This window comes from Clarias gariepinus, chromosome 23 (assembly GCF_024256425.1).
Source record: "Clarias gariepinus isolate MV-2021 ecotype Netherlands chromosome 23, CGAR_prim_01v2, whole genome shotgun sequence".
NCBI classification, from domain to species: domain Eukaryota; kingdom Metazoa; phylum Chordata; class Actinopteri; order Siluriformes; family Clariidae; genus Clarias; species Clarias gariepinus.
In genome coordinates this window covers 9,722,819-9,746,354 of record NC_071122.1, presented here as the reverse complement: position 1 = coordinate 9,746,354, position 23,536 = coordinate 9,722,819, and the positions used below count along the sequence as shown (strand labels likewise).

Here is a 23,536-nt window from a genome sequence, read left to right as displayed (position 1 = left end):
CATCAGCATTCACTTACAGTACATAGTTTATATAATGGTAACTGATATACTGTAGGTATTAAATAAATACACTCATACACCATTTGCTTCACCTGTAAGCAATTTACATAGATTAGATATCCAGGACATTATTTTACTCATTTTGAGTTGCTCAATCAATCAGTTAAATTTATGTCCAGAATTGTGTAGGTTCCCCATTTGCCACCTAGGCAGCTCTGTCCCCTCTGTCTACACAAGACCTATGTCGTGTGGTGTCTGGCACCAGGATGTTTACAGCAGATCCAATCGGACATGTTTGTCCAGGGCATCCCATGTCTGCTTAGTTGGATTGGGATTTGTGGTGTTTGGACACTCTATACTGTAAGTGGCCTTGCGATCTTTGCCTATTGGGCTTTGTGTGCTGCAGGCTGTGGTGCACAGGGTGTTCTGGTGTTGTTCTATTGTGGCCAGGATTGACTGTTTGTGCTACATTGATTTTTCTGTGGGATGAGACAGGGTGGGCTGGCTTTTGGACCTGTTGGGTGGGAAAAGCCTTGAGTGTTCATGATGCTGAAGGGACTTTTAGAGATACTCGTCTGGTAGGCTATTCTCATGGATTTGGCATTTGTCCACCTCTGTGATTGTCTAAAACAATGTTCAGTTAGACTGAAACTACAAATGCACCACCAGAATCATAATTTGCCAGAGGGAAAAAAAACCAGCCCAAGATTAGTACTCCTACTCTGACTTTAATGCATGGTGTCCCAAAGCTCCGAATCCGTTTAACATGCCTGAACAAAGTTCTAGAGGTGAAACCGAAATGTAGGTTATGTTCTCAGAAATGGAGGCAAATGATTTTTTACTCCCTCTCTAAAATCACTAAAAGAGCCACACACCACACAGGAAGCCGGCCAAGCAAAGGCACCACGCTAAAAATATCAACCCAGATGCTCATAAACAACCTATTTCTTGATGGTTAAAAGGAATGATGGGATGTGAAATTGTGGAGCTCAAGTTTGTTATTCTGAGTATTGGTGTCTAAGGGACCAGAACTAATTAATAATACTTATAATCAACATCGGTCAGATCTGTAATCGGCAGTTAGACCTTGAGGTTGCACTGAAACGTTGACCATAGCTAACTCAAAGGTATTTTATTGACTGACCCAACATCTGTGTTTATTCTGATATCGCACGTGAGTCATAAAGTACATATCCCCTCGCTAGGCTATGGGTAAATCAATAGCTCACAACATCGTGTAAAGAATGTAATGTCAATATCCTCATTATTGTTGTTTTATTCATTACTGTTTAGCCCTGCAACCAAAATGTCCATTATCTATCAGGACCATTAAGTGTAGCTATATGAAATAACGAATGCCTATTACTGAATCAGTTTGGACCACTAAAGAGGGACACAGTGGTTTGGATGGAGAAACGTAGAAGACCTTTTGGATTTAGAAAATCTCTTTCCTGAAGTGCAGCTTATCATGAAAATGGCAGAAATGTACAAGCTGCCAAAGGATGACCTTTTACTCGTGAAATAAATCTTCAGCAGCAACGAATTAACCCCTTCTGCCCTTTCTGTGTTTAAAGAAAGTCAAATTCCTGAAAGTGGATTTTTAACCATCTCTCTGCTGATTTCATTTCTAAACACTGTAAATAATAAGAAGAAGAAAAAGAAGAAGAAGGAAGTTTGAGTTTAATTGTTTGGATTATGGAACAAGAATTAGAAGCCAATACTGATTAATTCTGTCAGAAGATAGACAGACATTTAGACAATTAAAAAATCTCAGATGCAGCCCTAAGTTACCAAAACATGCTTGTAGGTGGACTGGCTAATTGGAATCGAATGGATGAGTGTGTGATGCACTTGCGCTCCCACACTACAATGTTACAGGTTAAAGAATTAACCTAATGCATCATTTATATACTTCATACATTTATATACATTCTGCCCCGTGTGTTTTTAGAGACAGACATTTTTCTAGCTAACACTTGAACAAAAGACCCAAAATCATGGTGTTTAGCCTGTCAGACTTTAGCCTGTAACATCTCCAAACAGCAAGCTTTGATTGGCCGGGTAGAAAATCTGCCAAAGTGCATTTAGGCCACTGATTCTGGGGAGATCTCCGGCCAGAGGTGAATTAAATATTTATAAGCAGAAACCGCAAACAAATCTAAGAACCTCAGCAAGCAGTTACTGGCCGAGAAAAGTCACAAAGATCATGAGACATCCTTTTTTCTTAAATGTTTAAAAAACATTAACATACGCTTTTTTATCAGTAAGCTGTAACACATTATGTGATACAATGCAGTTCTTCTAGGAGTGAAAAAAATCCCCATGCAATCTCATGCAAATCGTTATAATAAGAAATCAACAAGTGTCCACTCAGTACCTTCATCCATCTGGAATAACAAGAAATTCTAGGAAAGAACATTTAGTGCAGAAGGAACAAAGCCAATCCAAAAGAAGCTTGAAGTATTTTAAAAGTGATGAACAAGTGAAAAATCAAATGAGACAGAAAAATATGAATGTCGCCATGTCTGACTAGACCAGTGGGACATAATTAGCTATATTTATTTCCAATGTAGGGCAAGTGTAAAGCTGGATAATCTACTCGCATTATTATGAGAAACTACATAGGGGAGTTGCCATTTTATCTGTGCTGTAACTGAGCAAAGACTGAAGAAAAAAGCAACAGGCTACAATTACTGCTGATGCTAAATGTCAGCATGCATATTAGCATAAACTGACTCGCGAATAAACTTTAGCTGCCTCTGCTTCATGCCATGCGAAAGTATGAGAAGCTGAAAAATGGCCAAATATCAGAAACAGCATTTTAGAAATAAAAATTTTTTCATCAAGTATTTGCATTATGTATTATGTATCTTATACCTGTGCCAAAACATTCTAAAGAACAATGTAACAGATATTTAGATACAGGAAGCATGTCTATTTAAAATAAACTGAACTGAAGAGTTTTAAGCTAAAAGGAATACTCCCATAGTAAATACCAACATACAGTATGACATTAGAATTCTCTAATTGTAAACTTCCATGGAACCAACCCAATCCCATTTAAGTGTATGGATTTTTATATCTTCAGATAATTTCTTATCCTCATCCCAGACCACATAATTGTAAACCATACAACTGAGTCCTCTGGGAATTTTGGCTGGTTCTTTCTTTCTAATGCCTGTATAAACCTTATGTTGCTGGCTACATAATAGTCCCTCTAAGGCATCCAAAAAAATCTAAGGTCCAGATTTATTTTTTTATTTTTTTTATTTTAATACAGCAGTGGGACAAAGCCATTCCACTATTATGACTAATTTAATAATAATAATAATAATAATAATAATAATATATTTTTATTTTAGGCAAGTCAAAGTGGTGAAGGACATATAAGCAAAACCTGATAACTAAAAATAAGTTAATAAAAAAGTACGCGCATGAATAATAACACCTTGGCCGAACGCCAAATATCTCCTATAAATAGCCAGAACCTTGTTATACCTATTGTACAATAAGTTTGATATTTGGTCATTCATACCACAAATGAGAGGAGTTTCCTTAAATTTATTTTCGAGCTAATAGCCTTTCTGTCTGCAAAAAGCATAAGTAACAAGCTTCTCTCTATAAGACTGTCCAGATGGCATGAAAAACTGTACATCCTTAGAAAAAAATACCATGCAGAATCCTGAAGTGTTCTTCATTTCATCCATCAAGGGGAACTCACATTCTAATGTTCTATGTTGGAATTAAAGAAGGTCCTTTTACAGTACATAGAAACTAGATCGTTTAAGCTATCATATAAGACTTGCAACTTGATTTTATCAACCAAGGAAATACAGGTACCAAACTAAACCTTAGTCTATTATTATTATTATTATTATTATTATTATTATTATTATACAGTAGTGTGTATCTTTTGATACATACTAATGTGACACTATTTGATTGATTGATTTATGATTTGCAGCTGTAAACTACATGTCTATTGTGTTACCATCCTTGCTGGATGTTTGAAGATACCTCCTGGATCAATACAGTATCTATCTATCTATCTATCTATCTATGACCTGTGAATTCTTGAAATTATTGTATCTTTACAGATAAATTTAAATGTGCAGCTTAAACTATTTAAAAGTACATTATACTCAATGAAGGTGCACACAATAAAGGTGAACAAGATGCATCCAAGTAGAACGTTTCTTTTTGTTTCTCGTTAGTTTTCAGATAGCATAAGATGGTGTTTCTGTTCAGTCAGAACGGGGATGTATTGTGGTGGTTTGGAACCCTGAGTGTTCTTCTAGCTTCACACGGCGCTCGCGGGAAAATAAATAAATAGTTAACAGACTAAATAAACCCCTCCTGCGCGATCGATCATCACGGCGCAGGTCGGTCACATCACATTAGGAAGTCGACTGGAAATAAACGCCACGTGTCACGTCTTAAACCGCTGAGTGCCACGGCTTTCGCAGTTACGCAATGCATGCATAATCGGGGTGCTAGACGGCCGGATATCAACAGTGTTTGGAGATTTGCATGCATAAACACACCTGTTTTAACTAATGAGGTTTAAGCAGGTGTGTGTGTGTGTGTGTGTGTTGTATATGTGTGTGAGACAGAGAGAGTGAGAGAGATTAGGAGTGATGCTGAACTTGAACCACATTACAGGACCACAGGTTGAACAATGCATGATTAGTGTGTGGGTGGGTGGGGGGATGGGGGTGTTGTGGGGGGGATGCACGCTGCAGACGTGCTTAAATACTACTTCGATTGCACTTAACAGCTGAAGTCACGTGCGTAACAGGCGCGCGTTACCTGGAAAAGGCGCAGTATGTTGGCCACCATGATGGACACGGAGCTCGCTGACGCTCCGATCACCCCCACCACTTTCTCGGGCTTGACGAACACCGGTGGCTCGCCGTTCGTGCACCGGACGTCCGACGTGTCCTTCTGCACGAGGGCCTGCACGAACGTCAGCGACTGCTCGAGCGCGTAGGTGTCGCGCGAGCACGTGTCCAAAACGCGCGCGCCCAGAGTGATGTTGGGCAGCAGCTCGTCGTCGCTGTTGATCTGGTCCAGCGCGTAGAGCATCGCCTCGAGCCGGTGGATGCCGTTCTCCTTCTTGACGTCTCCGCACGGCTCGCCGGCGACGCCGCGCGCGTGTACCGGGAAGAGGCCGCCCAGGGTCAAGTCCCCTTCGAGTCTGATGGAGTGCGGCGCGTAGGTTTCCTGGCACAGCGCCAGGTCCGTCAGGGCGCTCATCATCCACAACATTTTCCAAGCAAAGTACCGGTGCGACTCGCGCCCACTCATGATCTCCCTCTCAACTTCAGGTTTAGGGTGGTGGAAAAAATCTAACAAAAAAAAACGGACTTAAGAAACGTTAAATCGCGCCGAAGTCGCGGGCATTTCCATTTCTGAAGACACAGCGCTGTTTTTAAGAATTTCGGCGCGCAAATGGACGGAGGCGTCGCTCACGCGCACTGTGCGCGCCAACAGCCTGTCGGCGTATCACCGCGTCGCTTGTTGCTCGTTCACATCACCGTTTTCTCTCACCAGATCTCCACTCTACGCGAATACAAATCAGCCTTAGGTACCCACTTTTGTTTTTATTTTCAAACCGCGGCGTGTTTGGCAAACCAGCGCACAAGCGCGCATCCAACAAACGCTCAGGAGGAGCGCGCGGCTGTTCCACACGGAGCTGAATCCTCAACTGCGCTGCTGTCACGCTGACGCATAGAGACGGATTACGGAATTAATGATGAACCTGCGTAATCCCAGTAAAAACCATTAAAGAAAAAAAGAACAGACTAAAGATAAAAATAACAATAGTAATAAAAGAAAAACAAAATACTAAAGATGAGAGCAAGGCGTCTCGGTTCGCGGTTAAAACCCCGGCGGGACGCGGAACCCTCGGATCCGGGCGGACTCACTTCCTCACTGTGGCAGGTTGCATCAAGTGCGACATCCCACTGAAAGACCGGCGCCGGTCTTATTCGTGCCTCCCGATCTCTACAAGAAGAAATAAATAAAATAGAAATCCCGAGAAGGAGGAGTAGGGAAGACAGTGGGAGCGAGCGTCTCTCCGCCAGCGCGGATTGTCGGAATGACGCCTCCTCTCTCTCTCTCTCTCTCTCTCTCTCTATCTATCTCTCCCTCCACCCAGCAGCATCACATATGCATCATGCACACAACCGGAGGCGTGATCGATCCGCTCGTGAGCAATCCTAACAATATTAGTGTTTGTCCGATTTTAACGTTTGGGCTCAATTACGCACTCCGCGTCACGAATCAGAAAAGCCGTTCCATAAGTTGGCAACTCTCTCTCTCTCTCTCTCTTTCTTTCTCTCAAAAAATCCTAGAAAACTTAAAAAGAACTGCTTCTTTGTTTCTTTTCCCTTTTTTAGTTTCTTCTTATTATTATTATTGTTATTATTGCAGTTGCCAATAATAATGATGAGAAGGATAATAATGAGGATGAGAATTGTCTCGAGGGTTCACTTCTATTATGATTTTTTTGTATACTATGGCCATAAAAATAATTTCAAAACTGTAAAGAAAAAAAAGTTTTGTTCTTAACCGAAGTGAAAAATAATCAGATAACAGATGACTTTTAAAATTGAAGGATCTGAAGCAGCTCATGCACTACATTAATCTTTTATTATTATGTTTGTATTATTTTTCCCCCCAGTGTAAGCAAGACAGGATCCAAGTTGCTTTAGAATTTGTTTGTTTGCCTACAGTTCCAAACGTGGGCACTATAGATAGATATTTAAATAAGGACATGGTGGCTCACACTGCTCTTCTCAAAGAGGTTATTCAGCATCTTGATGCACTTAAACGCAAGTTTAATGAGCGAAGACTGCAGGGAGAGTCAAGCCATGTGCTTTAAGGAGCTAAGAGGGCGCATAACGTGGGCATTGCGGTAAGTTGACCTTTATGTTAGCTGACAATATATTAGTAAATTATACCTTGCTAGGTTAGTCTAAGCACTTGGCTATACAACTACTTTTTGTTACTTGAATTGTTGTAGGTGTCCAGTTTATTTTACAGTTTGTCACATCCAAATTATACAATGTTGTTTAAAAATGTGTGTATTAAAAGCGTTTTCAATTCATGGTTACAGGAAGCTGTAAGGTGATGTTCGTTTACATGCTATTTATGGCGTTTTACATAATCATTTTAGATGTAATTAATAATTACTTCATAATCAGGCAATGATGACATACTGTATCTGCTGAAGGAATTAAAGATGACTTTTGCAGATGCAGACCCTGAGTGTATAAACAGTAATCAGAAATTGCTATTGTAATTATTTTTATGTCCTTTTATTTTTGTCCCTTTAATAATTTTAATTGTTTTTGTCACTTCTCAGTGAAATTGTTTCTTAATTTCTTTTAATCCAGCATGTTACAGGACTTACTACAAGACATTGCAGAGGAAATACTCTTTGTCTCAGCCAGGAAAGTCTCAGCTTAGAGACTCTATTAAGGCAGGGATAAATAAGTGTACAAATTCTTTTTTTTTTTTTTTTTTTTTTTTAGAATTTTTAATTCTATGTACTGTATTAAGTTCGGTACATCTCTGAGTGTTTTTAAGGGTTAACGTATGGTGTGTTTTGCAGTTGCTGGAGTCCAGGGGTAGGGTCATTCAAACAGATGCAGAGAGAGAACTGAGGCAGACTGCAATGCTGGAACTGATGTTCGATGAGGAGGACGCCGTCAGCATGTAATATCTACTAGAACCGAGCTAGAAGGACATCTATTTTGGACATCTAACAATCACTTGTGCATGTTTGTTTTAGTATTGCTTTTAATTTAATTGCACCTTCATAAATGCACAGTTGTTAATTTTTTCCATATTTTCTATTTTTTTTTCTCTTTTACTTACTTTGCTTTGTATGTTTATTAGTGTTTGGTTTAATTTTAATAAAAAAAATTCTGAATCCATTCTATTGTCATTTTTTTTAAAGAATGTGGGGGATGTATAATACAGTGGGGGGGGGCTGCGGATAGGCTCTATCTACATTTTTTTGATAGTGGGGGGGGGTTGTGGATAGGGTCTATCTACATAAAAAAAAACAATCAATGTTGAGATAAAAAACCAATAGGGAAGAGCAGAGTTGGTATCAATATGGAAGTATTCTAGCTTGGTGGAATTTGATGTATACGCTCAGTGGTACATATAGATACTTTCGAAAATCAGTGGTGTATGCGGGAGTTTCCTAGTACAGATACACCTCTTTTTATGCAGTGCTCCTGGTGCTCGATTTCCCACCACAGTGGTACAAACACCTGGCAGCAATGTATGATTGGATGTGAGAGAGTGTGTATACATCTGTTCTGAGCTCCTCGGGATAGGCTTAAGGCAACCCTATACAGAATAAAAAACGGTGTGTGTGTGTGTGTATGGAATATCACTGTGTCATCAGGGAAAAAACAAATGCATAGATTTGATCCCCTGGTCATTCAGGTCATTAGTCATTTTATAACCACATAACATTGCTGAGTCTAGACCTGACCAACTGAAGTAACCCCAGATCACAACAGATAACCTACAGAGGCTTGTACAGTGGCCACCATGCATGATGAATGCATCGCTTCATGCTCTTCTCTTCTTACCCTGACGAATCCATGGCTAGGGTCAATCTGGACTCTTCGGGCCATTTTCATTGCGCCAGAGTCCAGTCTTGATGCTTCTTAGCAAATTGAAGCTACTCACTAACAAGTGGTTTTCTTATGGACACACAGCTATTTGCATCCCAGTCTTGTAAATGAATGTTGTATTGTGTGTGGAAATGCATTGTTTAACAAAGATGTATATTTAGTTTTATGATGCAACTTCAACAAGATTTTAAGTAATTGCCGATTACAGTCATTCATTCTTGTGTGAAGCTGACGGTCCAGTACTCACAGCATCCTTCCAGGGTTTAATAAAGCGTTAGACAGTTTTTCAGCAATTCTTCTGTCAGTAATTTCAACGATCTTCTTAACTTGATGAAGGCAGTGTGTGTGTGTGTGAGAGAGAGAGAGAGAGAGAGAGAGAGAATTGTGGTAAAGAACAATCAGTGTTTATTTTAACATGTTTCCGTTTACATCCATGGCATTGCTATGAAGATACAGTAGACTGCTTTCCTTATTAGTTATAGCCCAGCAAATACAATTTGTTTGCAAATGGGTAGAACATTAGTTGGCTCTAGGAGAAAAAAAATCGAGTTACATCACACATCTTATTCTATATGTACATAAGTAGGGGTCTGCTTCTCATTTTATTCTTTTATTTTTTCCCCATTAGACCTTTCAGCATCAGGATGTTTTTTTTACAGCTAAATTACATGCAATCATGAAAGCTTGCATAACATGTGTTCATGCACATTATATATTACCAGCCAAACACCTTTTACTACTTATGCTCTGTAAAACCTTAATAACAACTTTAATCCGAGGTGCTGTTAATTGTTGATTTTTAAATGAACTCCTCCTCTGCTGCAGAGGTAGAATTTCTTGCTTTCCTGGGATGGTCTTTATGAGAGTCAGTTTCATCATGGTGCTTAATGGGTTTTTCCAACGTACTTGACAAAACTGTTCTTGCAATAACTATTCCAGAACAACTGACCTTTGTGTTACAAAATCTGAAACTGTTGTTACTTAATTACCTAATGCCATAGCACTGAAAAAAATCCAGTATCTAGAAAGTAGAAAAAGAATCGAAACGTGTGTCTAAACTTTTGACTGGTACTATAGGCGATGCACTTTTGTATTTATTTTTTTTTTATTTGTTGTTTTTGTGTTTTGCTTTTATTTCCTTAGAAAGGTTACCAGAAAGGTTAACAGGGCATTTAGTTGAAACTGGAGTTTCCACCGCACAAAGGAATAAATAAAATAAAACAAGTGTGTGTGTGTGTGTGTGTGTGTGTGTGTGTGTGTGTGTGTGTGTGTGTGTGGAAGGTTTGCATTATTATGCAGGCAGATGTGATTTATCAGTGAGATTTGTACATTGTAGACAAAGACTACATTAATTAACATTCATGCACACTTATTTATGTATTTATTGTTAGTAACGGTCTGAACAAGGTTCGGGTAGTTTATGTACTGTATATTGATTTGCCATACTGTAAGTAGACTCTTATATCTTAAACAACCATGTCATAGTAGTGGGAAAGATGTTTCTGTAGTAACAAATTATTGGCATGTCTCAAGCATAGAAAACAACTAAGGAGGATATTAAAATTACTGAAATTGGCTTAAGAACTGACTAAAATCTAGTAGGATAGTGCTGCACTTTACTTGACCACAAGAATTGACCACCACAGATTCCTGGCTTTAACGCCTTTGAAAGTCTTTGGAATTTGTTGGAAAACAATTGTACAGAGTAGTTTGACTCTACTGTCTTCAATAAAAAGAAGGTCTCTTTCCAGAGCCATGTTCCAGCATGTCAAAGACCAACCCGGCACCTAGGACCACCCATACACCTAGCCCACCCCACTTTGCCATGCACCAACCTCTCCAGCATGTTAAGGACCAGCCAAGGACCTAGCCCAGCCCAGCCCACTTTGCAATATTCCAACCTCTCCACCCACCTCAGTCCCAACTAACAGATCAATTATTTGCCATTATCCACATTAAATGCCAGGCTCCCATGCCCCGTTCCAGTCCGGGTGGCTTGAGTCATGCTCCAGTTACCAAGCCTCTTGTTGAGTCCTGTTCCATGTTAACACATCCTGGGCATCAGCGTAACCAACAGTGGATGGTGAAAAGGCTGTCATACAGTATGCCACTTGTAAGGCACTTTAAGAAATTTATCTTACAGCCAATCCAAGTGAAGAAACATCCCGATCAAGTTCCTGCCAGTGTCCACACAAAATTCTCACATTTGCCACCTGTAAGTAGCTTTAAGATAATTGCCCTATAGGGTGGATTTTTGTTGTCAATGCCTTTAGTTCCCGCTATGCAGCATTCTTATTTCAGAGGTCAGAATTGTTCTGTTTACTGCCTGTATTTTTTTATTATTAATTTGACCTGTTTTCAGTCCATAAATAATTACCAGTAGTGTGTGAGTGTGTGCATGCTGCGATGTCCAGGGTGTACCCCATCTAGTGCCGCCAGGCTCCTGAGATCTCCAGGCCCCCTGATATGTGTACAGGCTGTGAGTGGTAAAGAGAATGAGTAAGTGAGCAAGCAGATACAGAAACAGCTGTATTATAGCCCAAACTCAATATCTGGCATGTTCTAAAAATATGTTTCGAATTAACCAGCTCAGTGTAGTGTTATCTCCATAATCGCTCAGTATAATGTTATTTATATAATCACTAAGTTCAGTAATTATGACACAAATTTTACACACTAATGTTTGGTAATGTATGAAAAGAAGTAATCACCCATTTATGCTTTACTGACATGTTTATATACCTAATACTTAATCCTGAAATGTGCTGCACCTTACTGAATGCTAATGTGATTAATATTTCACATTTAAACTCCTTAGTGCACCTTATCCAGATAATTATTCATGACTAAAGCTTATACTCAATGAAACATGATATAGTCATTAATCACAACAATTTTTTATGGGAAGTGTTGATCTTTGGCAGGCTGCTTTCACTTTAACACTTGGAGTATCACAGACTAATTGCTGGAGGCTTGCCACCTTTGCACTGGTGCTGGATATTTCAGTTGTAATATTATAAAGTTATGTAGTGCAATAGAGTGCCAAAAGAAAAATGAATGGATACGGAACAATGACCGAATCATCTGTTCATCATGATTACTGTGTTCACAGCACATACAACACAAGGACGATGCGGTACAGTGAAAGCTAAGCAGTAAAAGCAGTATCATATTTTTCCACATCGGGGTGGACACCTTAGACCTAACATGAGACATTAGACAAGACAGTGCTTCAGTATGTGACAATATGACTGAATCTGTCTGTAGGACATTTGTCCATGGGAACTATACACACAATCATTCACAAACCCCACTTCCACATTACAGAAACCCTGGGAGTTACGGTCACAGTCCTGAATTTGCTGTACTGTAAGTCATTGCCGCATGTTTGGGCTTTTAAAAGGGGTTCTGGGAGGCCAGAGTTTCAGACATGGATCTGGCGTAATGAGAAAACTTTTTACCTTGATGGTATCCAAGCACTAGTGGAACTCTATAATAAGTGCAGCAGTAATAGTGTAGCAGGGGATTATACAGAGAAATAAAGATTTTTAATATAAAGTTTTTACTCCTAAGAACTATGTTCTGCTATTTTGGACAATCAAATCTATCTAATGATGGTAGGAGTAGCAAGCCTTTAAAAAAGTTTTAAAAAGCAATACATCATTTATGAATTCTGCATTTTATTTTAGTAATGTGATATAATCAGGTGTATCGGTATTTAGCTACAATTCAGGAGGAGAAGAAACAGCTTATAGCAACTCCAAAGTCTTTCTGTTTTTTTTTTTTTTTTTAAAGAATGTATTCTTGTCATGATTTGCACTTCTGGGTCGTCAGCCATCTTGTTTGGGGCACGTACTGCGTATCGGCTGTTTTGTCTATGCTCCACTATAAAGGGGAGCTGTGGAGCGTGTGTTCCCAGTGAGATGTAATATGGATTTTCCTGAGTTCTTTTGTGCCTACTACCTTGCCCCTTGAAGCCCTGACCTGCTTTGTTTTCGCCTGTCAATTCATTTCTGAATCTACCTGTTGGGTTACATAGACCACGTGGACCATCCTCACTGAATTTGGATTAGCGGTTAGCTGAGTTAACTGAGTGCGTTGGAAACTACCCCTGCTGGCTTTTCTGGTATTTTCAGTAAGTGTGCATCCAACTGATGTGTGTATACCTTACGATCTAACCCTGAACTGTCTGGTTAATCTGCCCTTACCTCATACTGGCTAGCACTAGCAAACCTGGTTGCTCTTATTGGCCATTGGGCTTTCCATTGAACTCCACTTCAAAGGTGGCTTTCACTTATTTGCCACTGATGCCTAGCCATGACGTTATACCATATTGATTGTAAAACTATTGTTAAGTTTTCCTGAATCAGTTCTTCTTCCATAACGCAGTCTTTCCCTATGTACAGAATTACCATGCTGCTCAACTCCTCCTCCAGTTATCTGTTGCACACATTGAGTTCTGTGTGTGACCCGTCAGCAAGTACCTAACAACAGTTATTGCATTCTTGCATCTCCTCCATTACTTGTATTCCATCTAAAACTCAAAAAAAAAAAAATTATATCGCCCTTTACCTCTGTTGTGTCCTGTTTGTGTCCAACCTGTCTGCACCTATAACTTTCTTTTTACCATTTACAGTAAATAACATAACTGCTTTCCCAGTGATCACCTATTTAGGGCTCCGTAATATCAACTGTTTAACAAATCATTATTTGCAACAAGTCTTTATATACACCTTGTAGCTCCAGTGTGTAAATTGTTTGATGTACATTTCTATACATAAAATACTTTCATGACAAAGTTGTGAGAGAGAAAATAGTCTATATGAAGTCTATAATGTCCATACATTTCCCACACACAACCTGAGAAAATGAAGAATATCTCTTTTTCCATCACACAATTTGTTTAGGGATAGTTTCAGGTCTTTCCTGGGAGATTTTGAGACATGGGTGAGACGGAATTTGTGCTGAAACTTGCCAACCCTGGGTAACCGCATTACCTCGAACATAGTTGAGCAAAGGTACTTATAGCACCACTCAAAATGAGCTGCTGGATGGCTTCATGTTGTCAACTCTTGTGTTAGATTACTCTAGAAATTCATGAAGTAGTAGCCTATAGCAAAATGCTCCTGAGATATCTTCTCAAGTTAATTTAGTTTGGGGCTGTGCAATTATTACTGTTGTCCTGTCCCATCAAAGTCTATGGACGTGAGGGACTTCTGCCACATCCAAACGTTTAGGCAGCAGTGCAAAGAAACTTCCCCACCCTACAAGACAACTTATCGAAATAAATAAATAAATAAATAAACTCAGTGAGTGCCATTACCCTTACACGTAATTTCCCCCATGAGCCATGCATGAAGGTCACTCCCTTTAATGTGAAGCGACATGTTGTACCACTCATCACGTACCCAGCAGGTACCCAATCTATGTCCTGCTGATGAAAGTTGAGTGGATCTCTCTCTCTCCTTTTTTTTCTTTTTACCTCTCTTTTTAATTCAAAAACTAAAAGTAGAGCATCATTCTCTGCATTTTGACTGCCTCTCTTCGGAGAATAGAAAAAGTGCTTCCATAAATGAAAAAGGGTTACAGAATTGAGATTATGCGATTTTAGCCACTCCATGGCAGGGCACTCTGAAATCCTAGGTTGACTTTAATAGGTTGTGAGCCAAGTGCTGGTGATGAAAGAAACACAGTTGAGGAAACTTTGGAGAGAGTATAAAAATGTAACAATGCATATTTTATGATGCATAGGTGCAAGATCAGAATTTTATGGTGGATGTCAGATGATCCTACATAAAGGAGTGCAAAAAAGAGAGTATTTAAAAATACTATTATTTCATGCTATACTGTCATTATTTTATATTACAAGTGCTGTGAAAAGCTTGATCCTAATGGGTCAGGTGTTCTAGCTGCAAGATTATTATTAATATGTTTGTTTTAATACATCATGCTAATAACAATCAAATGAACTTGTACTGTGGATGCTCCACATTAATATGCCATTGATATGCTATTTTGAGAAGGAGTCTCCAGTGTTAGAGAGAAATGTTCAACTTTAAATTTTCTGACATTTAAAAATCTTTATGATGGTTTGGGGTTTCTCAGTAAAATGCTGTAAAAAGATGTTTTCGACAGAGAGTGAGAGAGAGAGAGAGATACTAGTGAAGAAGCAGCTGTTCTGTCTAAGTAATTTGATTGAACAAGAGGCATTCCATGAGTGCTGATATAGAGCGTAACAGCACTGGGATGTTTAAGTCCACATCAAAGTGTTTCAATCGTTATTATACTGACTTTTGGCTGACACTGCATTGTAACAAATGACGCCAAAAAGATGGACATTAATGAACTACTTGTCTTGGCGGGCCAAATATGTGATTAAATAAACAGCTTATAATAAACAACTTATATTTAAATGTTCATAAATTGTGTTTGAAAACCATTATGTAAAAGCAATATCATACTCGAGGTCGTACTGTTGTACTGAATATCATTACAGCTATAATATTGGAAGGATAACCAGCTGTACCCTTGTGTCTAATAACTGCATCACAACCATGCTGATATTCAGCACAACAGCACTCCCTCTTGTGAGATATTGCTTAAATTACATATCTGATAACAGGATTTTTCTTTATGAATGTTGCCCAGCATTAAAGTTAACTATAAATTGGCAAATTGGTAAGAGCTATAATACAAGTCAGGATGTGCTGTTATAAGGAAATAATCAGTTCCATGTTTGTAACTAGCCTTGCTTCAATTCAGCTCACATGCTGCCCTAGTAAACACCCCATTCACTAGAACAACATGCCATATACAGTAATGTTGTATTCCTTACTTACTGTACTGCTTATCTGTTTCAAATTTAATAATCCTGGTAAACTATCAACCCATCACACACTCATTTATATTATTATATACCAACTTAATATAGGATATGCGATCAAATATAAAATTGATATTTTTCTGCTTATGCCAAAGATGATTTTTAGCCTATGAGGTATATGAAAGGCTTGGTTTAAGTCTATTTTCATATTGAATCCACTTCCAAATGGAAGCTTCACAGCTGTTGAAGAATTCTCAGGCTTTTTCCTCATTATTTGGATTGCTATTTGGCAACATATGCACTTCTAATCACCACTTTTATGTGCTCCCACTTCTGTCATATACACAGGAAATTATGGTAGCTCCAACCTTTTGAGTTTTATTGATTACAACACACAACATTATCCTTATTGATCTTTCGTCTCAGCACAGCTCTAATATCACATTATTTTTAATTAATGGTCGTTAGCTACAAGCAAGGCCTGGCCTTCATTTACTGATGACTCATAATTGCTTATTATGCCATTTATGGAGTCCCAAATGTTGGATTAGCATAAAGTGTTACCAATGTGTTAATGGAAGTAGCGTCTCCGGTGACAACTTGGGAGGGAACAAAGCAAGAGCCAAAACATTAGGTTTCATTAAGTTAATTAGGTCCATATATAAACGGATATATGCAAATACGGTGTCAAAGCCCTGCTGCTACAGTCTCCTTAGATGGTATCATGCATCCAGAAGTGCACCTTCTAGGGCAAGTTTCTATTCCTTCTTTACAGTACATTGATATTTACTAGAATAAAGATGAATAATTTAAAGTGGTGTCAGCATTTAAAATATAAACACACATGAATGGTTGAATTATTTAATGCTCTGCTTCAAAAGCTCTTGATGGTATAATGGTTAAACAGGCCTCAGGAAATGTCAAGTTAGGTTTGCATGGTGCACATGCTTTCACACATGAAACACAACTTTGAAAAAAATCAGTATTGCATAAGGCAAAAAACAGGGCCTTTTAATGGTTTATGGCGTGATTACATTGGCAGTGCTACATTTAAATTAGAGTTGACCCATACGAATTTTAATCATGGTATACAGTAGGTACCATGGTAATCTGATTATGTAAAGTACTATGGTATTTTTGACAGTACCATGGTATATATTTATTGATATAGTCTATGTATCACACCCTGGAACATGTTTCTTACTTTGGTACAATAATACATGTAGCCTACTATACAAGGGGTTTTATATACAGTGCATCCGGACAGTATTCACAGAGCTTCACTTTTTCTACCTTTTGCTATATTACAGCCTTATTCGAAAATGGATTAAAAATAAAAAAATGAAAAAATCGTATGTACATACAGTAAGTATTCACAGTCTTTGCCATGACACTAAAAATTACGGTTCAGGTGCATTCTTTTTCCACTGTTTATCCTTAAGATGTTTCTACAACTTGACTGAAGTCCAACTGTGGTAAATTCAGTTGATTGGACATTATTTGGAAAGGGACACATCTTTGTCACCATGAAGTCGAATGAATTGTCTGTAGACCTCAGAGACAGGATTGTATTAAGACACAGGTATGCAGAAGGTGTTGTGGAAAAATTTAAAATTGTTGAGTCAGGCTTTGCTTCCAGAAGATTATGACCTTTATTTTTCAAGCAATAGCGGCTGAAGCTAGTCCATGGAGTAACTAACTCACTCGTCCGTTTCTCCGATTATATAAACACTGTGCGCTATACATTTCTCCAACATCTGGTTCTCATTAGGGGCCCTGTTCAGCGCACAATGAAGGCGCCCCAATGTATGTCTCAGATTTCTATTTCTATAGCTCAGCTTCGCACGCACATCCCCGATTATTTCCAGATGGGATACCTTTTATTTCTTAAGTAAGTAGAATCACAAAAAATCAAATAAAATAAAGTAAATAAAAGTAAAGTAAGTTAGTAAAGTAAATAAAATAAGATCTCTCATAAAGGGTACAGAAAACTTTCTGCAGCATTGAAGGTGCAAATAAGCACAGTGCCCTCTGTCGTCCATAAATGGAAAAAGTTACTGTAGGAACCACCAGGACTCTTTCTTAAAGTGGGCCGCCCAGCCAAACTAAGCGGCCAGTAAGAAGGGCCTTAGTCAGGGAGGTGACTAAGAACCTTATGGTCACTCTGAAAGAGCTCCAGCATTTCTCATTTTGCGGAGAGAGGAGAACCTTCCAGAAGAACGTCTCGGGTTACTTTGCTGTAACCCCGTTCCCTAAAAAAGCGGAAACGAGATGCTGCGCGACAGCGCTATGGGAAACGATTCCTCGTGACCGGTTGTGAAGCACGTGTGTGTCAAACACGCCAAATATTTTGGCATGTATAACCTCAGGCAGGTGACGTCAACCGATGAGGTGCACCTGGAGGTTATAAATAGGCATGAACCGGAGACACCCTCAGGTCAATTTTGTCTGAAGGATGTCCAGTCACGCATGCAGCGCGGCATTGGAGCGCAGCATCTCGTTCCCGCTTTTTCAGGGAACAGGGTTACAGCAAAGTAACCCGAGACATTCCCTTTTAAAAGCTACACTCAATGCTGCGCGACAGCGCTATGGGAATGAGAATACCCACTCCGCCGCACTGCAAGTGTCTGGACCCCCAGGGTTGTGTAGTGTGCGCACAGTACCCCAAGGAGTCCTAGACATAATCCTGGGATGCTGACTCGAGGACCAGCGAGCCTGGCATCCCCCTATGAAGCCTGACCGATGTCTTGCGGAAAGGCAGCCTGCCGCATACCATGCTTGGAAGCCCCTCTTGCAATAGAGCAATAGGTGAGGCAAGCTTCCTGGTCGAACGGCCCTAATCAATAGAGGCGAAGTATGCCACGCGCCTCATAGGCTAGAGCACTGGCATCTTTAACCCGAGTCATCTAATGGCGGCCGCCCTTGAGCCGCGGCCCCACGACATATGAAACCCTGCTCTAATTTATGGCCCTGAGTATGCTATAATGAATTCCGCGCGTGCAGGAGACAGCTGTGCCCGCACTGTGCTAGGATGACACTCAACTTCATACCTCTTGTAGGAAGGAGAACGCTTTGTGGTGTTAGGGCTCCACCCTAAGAAGTGAGGTGAGTTAGGGCGACGTGTTGACGCCGATGGAGGGGTGTTGATAGTGGTGGCTGTTAGGTGTTCAGTGTCCTGAAACACGGCAGGAGGAACCCGAGCACCTAACACTTTGTCCTGAGGATACTAGTTTTCCACAGTGCTTCGTGCTTAAGGAGACATAGCTGGCAGTAGGTTCCCCGCTGCCAGCCTCTCTAAAGGTGCACGAACTTTGACACCTTGGCTAGATGGGTGTGTTAGGTGTTCGGCATCCTGAACATAGAAGGAAGGGACCGAACACCTAACGATTCACTGGAGACCGCTGCTCTCCGAAACACCAGTAGTGGCGGAGATTGAACCACGGCCCCCTAAGGATGCTGGTCCTATTCATTGCTTCGTACCTAAAGAGACATAGCTGGCAGTAGGTTCCCCGCTGCCGGCCTCTCTAAAAGGTGCAGCTCTCAGTAGGTTAGTCTGGTATGCCTGCAAAGCCATTGTGTGCAGGGCTGACCCGCTGCCTGAAAAATCTTCTCCCACCAACAAAGTATTAGTCTATACGCTTGGTGGGTAGTGTAGATTTTTTCCCAAGACGATGAGCTCCCAGGATAAATATGGGTTATTCCATGAAAGAGTTAACTCATGGAGGTCGCTAGGAGGGGGAGGGGCCATCCGGCCACCCGACAGGCACCTGTCGGCTGACCTTGCGCGTTTGGGGGATTTATTTAATTTATATTTATATTTACGGCGAATCGAGGTGTACGTGTTAGACCACGCGTTACCACCTCTAACACCAACAAACACACTGGCTCATCACTAAAGGACCGCTCTGAAGTTTCGCTTTAAGACAACGAACACGCGTTACCACCTCTAACACCAACAAACACACTGGCTCATCACTAAAGGACCGCTCTGAAGTGATAGTTTCCATCTCCGCGGAAGCAAGAGAGAAGGTTCTTCCCCCCCTTCACAAGAAGCACCGGAGCGCGCTAGAGAAGTGGAAGGTAAAAGACTCATGATCCGGCGAGAGAGCGAGAGAAAAGGAAAATCCTGTCTCATGCGCCTCCGCCAGATTTGCACGCAAGAAATGCGCTGCGGGTCGCGGTTTCGCTTTAAGACAACGAACCCGAGCGCGCGGGACTTTAATAGGGGGGAAAATCGCAAAACTTACCTGCTCCCTGAAGCCCGAGGATAGCATGCTCTTTCCCTAAACACTCAAACATAAAACGTGGAGATCGCCCTCAGCGAAATATTCTTTGACACGGAGGGACAGACTCGTGTCTAACTCTGTCGTATCTTTCTGGTGAGTAGTAAGACACTTTCTATGTTCGCTTTCTGTTAAAAAATGCTTGCACACATGCACACACACAACATGGATCCTAAAGAGAAAATGATCTGAGGGTGTTTCCGGTTCATGCCTATTTATAACCTCCAGGTGCACCTCATCGGTTGATGTCACCTGCCTGAGGTTATACATGCCAAAATATTTGGCGTGTTTGACACACACATGCTTCACAACCGGTCACAAGGAATCGTTTCCCATAGCGCTGTCGCGCAGCATTGAGTGTAGCTTTTGAAAGGGAACAACCATCTCTGCAGCACTTTATCAATCAGGCCTGTATGGTAAAGTGGCCAGATGGAAGCCACTCCTCAGTAAAAGGCACATGACAGCCGTCGGGAGTTTGCAAAAAGGCACCTGAAGGACTCTCAGAATATGAGAAGAGATTTTTTTTGTTGTTGTTGAAGCACCTTTTACACCAATTACAGCCTCAAGTCTTTTTAAGTATGATGCCTCAAGATGGTTGTTTTTTTATTTTCAATACATTTGCAAAGATTTCAAACAAACTTCTTTCACATTGTCATATTGTTTGTAGAAATTTGAGGAAAATGTACCGGTATGCTAATATTTATATAGTTTATACAAGTACCACTGTATGTTGTTGATGGTCTTTTGGCTGCTCCCTTTGAGGGGTTGCTACAGTGAACAATCTGATCTGCACACAACTTGGCACAGGAGTTACAGTATAGAAAAATGTTGCTTTCATGAAAATTCTGGTAGTGTCAGGGATAACACCTGGGGGGCACCCCACACCCCATAGGACTTTTTATTCATTAATTAATTCATTTATTTTATCGTATGGTGTTTTGGACAATCTGCTCACAACTTGGCACAGTTTTCCTGAAGCAACCCTCCAATTTTATTCGGGCTTGGGAGCAGCACTGCATCCAGTGGATAGGGTCTGGGCAAGAATTGAACACGGTCACGAGTGCCTGTGGTACTAGGGATGCACCGAAATGAAAATTCTGGGCCGAAAACGAAACTTTTGGATGCACTTGGCCGAAAACCGATACCGAAACCGAAAATGGCTTCATTAAAAAACATGTTTAAAATATTTTCTTTTTGTTTGTATTAAAAAAAATGTTGCATATTGCAACTTTGCTGTCCTCATCTGAAACTTTGAAGTGCTTCCAAATCGCCGACATACTCCGTGTTTGATGCGTAATGACAGCGCGAACGAGACGGGAGGATGGGAGAGGCGTGGCCACAATTTCGGCTTTTATTTTCGGCGCTTTCTTACGTTTCGGCCGAAACCGATAAAGCTATTTCGGCCGAAAATGTTTGGCGGCCGAAATTTCGGTGCATCCCTATGTGGTACCATTGTACAGTATGTCCCACTCACTCACTCACTCACTCATTCTCTATACCACTTTATCCTGTATTTAGGGTCGCGAGGGCCTGGAGCCTATCCCAGAGGACTGGGAGTACACTCAAGATGCCAATCCATCTCTCTTTGTTATAACTTGCTGTCCATGATAAAATACTGTAGCAGACGTGGTAAATCATGTGGTCAGAACAGCACCAGTTCCACAACTCCAGATAAACACAGGACAATGCCTTTTGGCACACTGACTTACAGTATGAAGGTAGGTGCTTCCTGTGACTGTGTTTTTAGCCTTGTGTTGCCATCTGTTGGTGTGTTACAAAACTAGTCTTGAAACTTTTAGATACCACCTAAAGATACCTTTAGATACCTTTTAGATAAAACCATAGTTTTTGTAATTTCTATATGAGTACCTTGGGGTGTGGTTATATATTTTATTGAAAAGTTATTTGACTGTACCTTATCTTATTTTAATCCTTAGTAGCTTTTAATGGTTCTCAACAATTTGACATTGAACATTTCTAAAAAATAGCTTTAAAAAAGAATCCTGCCCTTGCTTCTCAGCGATATCAGTGGGACCAGATTATTACCACATTTCTTTCTCCTATTCAAAGTCCCAATAATCTTATTTTCAGTATCAGAATCTTCAAACTGTAGAATATTTCCTTAAGTAGGCATCTCTCGATCTTAATACAGGCTCTACGGGTCTTAATACATGCTTTCATCCAGCTGTTACTACATTGCAGAATTTGTTACTACAGTTTTTCTCCGTTTTATTCTCCTAGAGACAGATTCATCTCATACATTTCATATAATTACGCACTAACAACCCACACAAGTGAAAAACTGCACTGATGTAAAAGCCTTCTGGAGTCTAAAATCCAGTCTTCTTTCACGCTACAAAAAAGGGACCATAACATTCATTGTCCCACACTTGTCACTGTAAGAATGAATCAAGTCTAGACGCTAAAACAGTGGTTGAGCATGTCAGTCATTTTCAGCCGTCATCTCTTAATTACTGTTTATACAAGGTCATAACTAACCACCGTCGTCAGTGCGGTGTGGTGATTTCTTAAGCTGTACCCACACTGTCGTCTTTTCTCTGCTCTTTCCCAAAGAGACACACTAGTTGGGCTTACTTAATAACCCACTTCATTTTCAGTCTTGCAACCACAATTACACCTTCGAATTAAACACAAGCAACTGCTGAGCAAAAAAAAAAGAAAAAAAAAAGAAAGAAACAAAAGTGAATAGGTGGCAATTATCACGTGTCTCTGTTTTGTGGCATAATTATGCGATGATTGCTCAACCGTGCCTTGCTAAATGCAAAATCCTCTTAGTCACCGCTGGAATCTTTCCTAAGGGAAAGAGATGGTGTTTGTTTATAAGGTTTTGGCAAGAGTCATTAATTTGATTAAAACACAACACCAGCATTGTGTGTTTGGGGGGGGGGGGGGGGGGGATTAAACCTATAAAGTTAGTTAAAGTCGTTCACTTATTCTTCACTAATTTTTCTTTTAAACATTACCCACCATGTTACTGTAACCATGGGAATAGTCATTACTGCAAATCCTGCTAACAACAAAAGCGCATACTGTAGATACTACTTAATAATTATTGCAAATAACAAAGCATTAAAGCAACAATGTTGTGTTTATGGGTTGCACAGTGGCTGAGTGGATAGCATCGTGGTCTCGCACCTCCGGTTTGAGGATTCAATTCCTGCCTCGGGTCTCTGTCCGTGGTGTTTGCATGTTCTATTTGTGCTTGGTGTGTTTCTATTGTGTACTTAGATTTCCCTCCACAGTTAAAAGACGTGCAGATAAGGCTAACATGCTCTAAATTGCCCATGGTGTGTGTGTGTGTCTTGTGATGGATTGGGACTCTGTTACAGTACGCCTCCTACAACCCTGTACAGGGGTTACAGTATAAAAAAAAAGAATGGATGAATGTTGCTTTCATGAGAATTCAGGTAGTGTCAGGGATAACACCTGGAGGGCACCCCACACCCCATGGGACTTTGTGATTTTATTTATTTATTTATTTATTTTATTGTTTGGTGTTTTGGTTACTATGGACTTTTAGATTGACATGGGTTTTCATTGCCTGTGAGGACACAGTCTTCTGTTTTACGCGTGTTCTTGTTCAGTTGTATTATTCAAGTTTTAAGTTGCCTTAAAACCTGTTAGTATATTATTCCTGTTAGTATATTGTATTGGTGTATTATATGTTGCTTTACGCTAAAGTCTTCACACATGCACTTATTGGCTCTGTGGTTAGCACTGTTGCCTTGCATATTCATGGTCCAGGTTAG

General features: G+C 40.2%; 1 protein-coding gene across 1 annotated transcript in view; it reads right to left on the bottom strand.

Moving 5' to 3' along the window:
• Positions 1–5,356, bottom strand: part of LOC128511627 (metabotropic glutamate receptor 7) — a 224,341-nt gene extending 218,985 nt beyond the window's left edge. The window contains exon 1 of the mRNA XM_053484569.1: positions 4,810–5,356. Coding sequence (XP_053340544.1) covers positions 4,810–5,307 — 498 coding nt within the window. The 5' untranslated portion in view covers positions 5,308–5,356. The remainder of the gene's footprint in view (positions 1–4,809) is intronic.
• Between the last annotated feature and the right edge of the window lie 18,180 nt (positions 5,357–23,536).